The sequence below is a fragment of the Antrostomus carolinensis genome, unplaced genomic scaffold, assembly GCF_000700745.2.
Source record: "Antrostomus carolinensis isolate BGI_N321 unplaced genomic scaffold, ASM70074v2 scaffold30058, whole genome shotgun sequence".
Lineage (NCBI taxonomy): Eukaryota > Metazoa > Chordata > Aves > Caprimulgiformes > Caprimulgidae > Antrostomus > Antrostomus carolinensis.
Genome location: NW_010335471.1, coordinates 97 through 4,177, shown reverse-complemented (window position 1 = coordinate 4,177; position 4,081 = coordinate 97). Strand labels below are relative to the sequence as shown.

At 58.7% G+C, this 4,081-nt stretch overlaps 1 protein-coding gene across 1 annotated transcript in view; it reads right to left on the bottom strand.

Moving 5' to 3' along the window:
- The window catches only part of LOC104530085 (cleavage stimulation factor subunit 2), a gene marked incomplete at its 5' end in the record, with an annotated part of 5,931 nt that extends 2,280 nt beyond the window's left edge, over window positions 1–3,651 (bottom strand). Inside the window, 6 exon segments of the mRNA XM_010174566.2 lie at window positions 1,934–1,996; window positions 2,312–2,429; window positions 2,557–2,700; window positions 2,803–2,922; window positions 3,038–3,174; window positions 3,482–3,651. Coding sequence (XP_010172868.2) covers window positions 1,934–1,996; window positions 2,312–2,429; window positions 2,557–2,700; window positions 2,803–2,922; window positions 3,038–3,174; window positions 3,482–3,651 — 752 coding nt within the window.
- Between the last annotated feature and the right edge of the window lie 430 nt (window positions 3,652–4,081).

The window sequence follows — 4,081 nt, the reverse complement described above, 5'->3', positions numbered from 1 at the left end:
CCAAGCCAAGCGTGGGTGCCCCCGTGGCGGTCCCTACAAGGTGGGCATCAACAACCCTGTTAATGTGGGGCCAGGAACAAAGCAAGACCTGGAAGGTTCCTGGTAGTGAGGTGTCAAAGGTGGCTGGATCCTTGGTAAAGGCCTTCTCCAAGCAGGCTCTCCTTCTCCACTAGCAGCTCTCTGTGTGCAGCACTAGCCTGTTCTCTCCTCTGGCCCCGGAGGAAATCCTGCCTCCTCCTAACCCCGTCAGGCTACACAGAGATACACCAGCCCCCGGCCCTGAGCACAGCGGGGTGAAAGCTGCTCTCTGCACACTCCACAACGAGGATCCTTGGTAAAGGCCTTCTCCAAGCAGGCTCTCCTTCTCCACTAGCAGCTCTCTGTGTGCAGCACTAGCCTGTTCTCTCCTCTGGCCCCGGAGGAAATCCTGCCTCCTCCTAACCCCGTCAGGCTACACAGAGATACACCAGCCCCCGGCCCTGAGCACAGCGGGGTGAAAGCTGCTCTCTGCACACTCCACAACGAGCTCCACGGGAGGAGGGAGCTGGCGGGTGCTGGGATACCTTGAACGCGTTCGATAGACGCAGGCCTGGCAGGTCCCACGGGCGAGAGCTGCAGGTTCCCTGGGCAAGCAGCAGGAAAAGAGGGAGAAGAGCAGACACGTAAATAGTGTATGCACACATGCACTCGGCCTTGGGGATAGTGCTGCCTGCAGGATCACCTCTGCTCCCTGAAGTCCCCCAGAAAACCTACGGAGAAGATACTGCACGCTGCAGGTCTGGTTTCATCAACCTCTTCCATTAACACCACCTCTGCCATCACAGGCGTGACACTCAGCTTTGCACAGCCCTTCCCTCACTCACCATGCAGGGCATGAGGACATCCTGCCGAGAGAACCAGCATTCTGTGGGGCCACGCTGCACCCCACAACGTGGGGCAGCCAGTCAGCTTCTGCTTCTGCCCCAGCCCGCAGCTTCCCACAGCACTCCCCAGTGCCAGCTTTCTGTCTGCTCTCCAAAACCTTCTGGGTGCCAAGAACTGTCCAAGGTTGCTCTCAGGAAGATGATGCCCACCCCAAGGGAAATGAGAGTCATCTGCCCCGAAGTACCTAAGACCAGAGGGTCTCAAAACAGGTTTGCCATGTTCCTGAAACAAGGTCTAAGATCCAAGTCAAGGCAATAGAGGTGTCAGCTGCCTACGTGCCTCATTACTGGGAGAACAGGAACGCCTGGGTTGCGCTAACCCCAGCGCACGGCTCGATGGGGCAGCCACGCAACGTGTGAACCAACCAACGTGTGAACCGTAAGGAATCCGGCTCCGGGGCTGGGCCGTACTGACCGTGCCTGCGGAGGGAGGGCCAAGCCATCACTACCCGGGAATTTTGCCAAGCCTCGCACTCACAAACCGTGAGGCTTCTGTCGCAAGCAAAAGCAAAGACCCAGCTCCCTCTGCCGGGCACGGCACAGGGAGCGCTGGGAGACGCGGGCAGACGCGACAGCAGCACAAGCTGCTTCCCAGCACCCAGGCAGCAAAGGAAGAGGACAGGGACCAGAGAAGAGCAAGCTCTGCCTGCCCACACAAGCACAGGGATAGACGCGAGCTTACAGAGAGATAGAAAAGAAAGGCATGTCCCGCTCCGTGGGGCTCTGCGGGGACTGGCAGCTCTCCTGGTTTCCAGGGCACATCTGCACAACACAGTGCAGAACAAACTGGGAGCAAATTGGTGCATGGGCTGGGGGCCCTGGAAGCAGGAGAGCTGCTACCATAGCCTTGCGCCTAAGCGAACAACCCCGGGCACAGCCCAGTGCTGTGGGAGCTGCCCCGGATCCAGGGACAGCAGGGCTGCAGGTCAGCACTGCTCAGCACCCGTGGCCTGGGACCTCGCTGCAGCAAGGCTCACATAACACACAGCACTAACCCATGTCTGATTTACCTTGTCCACGCTCCAAGGGGACAGGTCCTCCGCCTGGCATCCCAACCTGTGGCTGCATCCCACCTGAGAGGGAACAGGCAGAGATCAGACCCTCCCCAGCTGTCCCTGCACATCTAACCGACTCCTTTGGCCCCCAGTACCTCCCCACTCCCAGCTTCTGGGTGAGCACCCAAAGGTTTATTTTCTTGGTGTTGGTCCACCACAGAGATAAGCCAATTTTCTGGACTGCTGCTGGCAGCAGCCACAACCACAGCACACAGTGTGGGACTACCTGTGCTCTCACAGAACCAAGCCCTCTGATTAAGGAGAAGGTAGAGGGGGACTGTCCACAGGACCCAGGTGCCCCAGGCACTGTTCAGCCAAAACCCAGGCACTCACCTCCTGGAGCCATGGGGCCTGGGCCCTGCACAGGGGCTGCCATCTGTCCTGGGGCCGGCACTCCTCCCTGCAGGGGCGGCTGCATCAGAGGAGGAGCACCATTTACGTGCATCCCACCCTACCAGGAGAGAAACCAGACCTCAGCAAAGCCCTGTCACCCGGGCACGCGGGCCCCAGCTGGGAGAGCTGGAGCTGGCAGTGCCCGTCTCTCCCCGGCACAGCTCCTGTGTCATGCAGGCTCTTACTATGGGCTGTGGCTGGGATGAGGGGGTATTCTGCGGGTTCAGCTGGGCGTTTGGCCCTGGCCCAGGCCCCGGTCCCGGCCCTGGCACTGGCTGCTGGCTGCCTGGGATCAGAGGAGGAACACTGGTCTGGCGATGCAGGATTTTCTAGGGGTAGAAGAAGGAGAAAGGAGTTCTCTTCCACCCTTCCTCCACAACAGGCTGCCACCGATATCCTACCGACCCCGGACGAGGCAGCAAAGGACAAACCAGCGCGATCTCCGGGTCGACGATCCTCATGACCACCTGGGCCTGCAGCAGGGCATAAGCCAGCTGGGGGTTCTGGAGCAGCATGTTCCTGGCTTCCTGGGGGCTGTTCTGGACACACAACTGAGAAGACACACGCAGATCAGAGCTCTGGCAAGGTGCGACAGGGGCTGGGAGGGCACGAGCAGCAGTGGCAGAAGCTCTGCTCACAAGGAGAGCAGCCCTCTGCTTCACTCACCTTCATCTGCTTCATCAGCTCAAACATCTGCTCGGGTGGCAGACTGGCTACTGCCCGGCTGATGGACTCAGGGGCGTCTTCAGGATTGACAGGGTCCCCATAGGGTGACTCTATGATGGGTGCACCTGTGCCCAAGCCTGCAACAGAGTTTGTGACCTTGTACGACAATGTGAACCTCCATTTTTAATGGGCTCATCAGAAGGGAAGCACCACGTCATTACAGGGAAAGGGAGGCAGTGAAAACAGGGAGATCATCTGGGAGAGAAAACAGAGAGCTGAGCCCACGCATCCCTCTGCAAAACTACTTGCTATGTTGCTTGGAGGAGCTCAGCTCTGCGAGGTTTCCTCCTCGCCAGCCTCACAGAAGAGACATGCTTTGTAATGCTGAAAAGGCTGGGCCCAGCATGACATCAGTGTGCTCTCCAACACAAAATTCAGACTCACTCTTCAGCTCCTCCTTGTTCTTCTCGCTGGCCGCATTGTCGACGCGCAGGGCCCTCCCGCTGAACTCTCGCCCGTTCAGGTTCCGCATGGCACTGAGGGCTGTCTCCTGGTCCTGGTACTCACAGAAGCCATAGCCCTTTGGCTTTCCTGTCTCCCTGTCATACACCAGCCTGCACAGCGAGGAGGAGAGAAACACCACTGCTGAGCGCAGCGCAGGCATCGAGCAGTGCCCACAGCTCCCCATCATTCAGGAGGGTGTTATTGAGTATTGGGGTACACCACTCTGGAGTGCTGGGGAGCAGAGTGAAGGCATCAGAGTCAGGTCCAGGCATGCAACATTGATCCCTAAGCCAGAGTCAAAAGGCCTCCTGGAAACAGGCAAATGGGTGTTCCCAAAGTTCTGGTGTTCAGGAAGGTGACAAGCACAAGTGCTGTGTTTTCCATGACCCTACGAAGGCAGCTCCTGGGGGCACAGCACTGGCCTGACAGTTCCTGGAGCTCTAAGCCCTTAACTGAGAGCTCTCTAAAGCCTGACACCAAAAACATCCCTGCAGAGCCACTGGGCTCTGTGCACAGATCCTGCTCAGCACCTGAGGACTC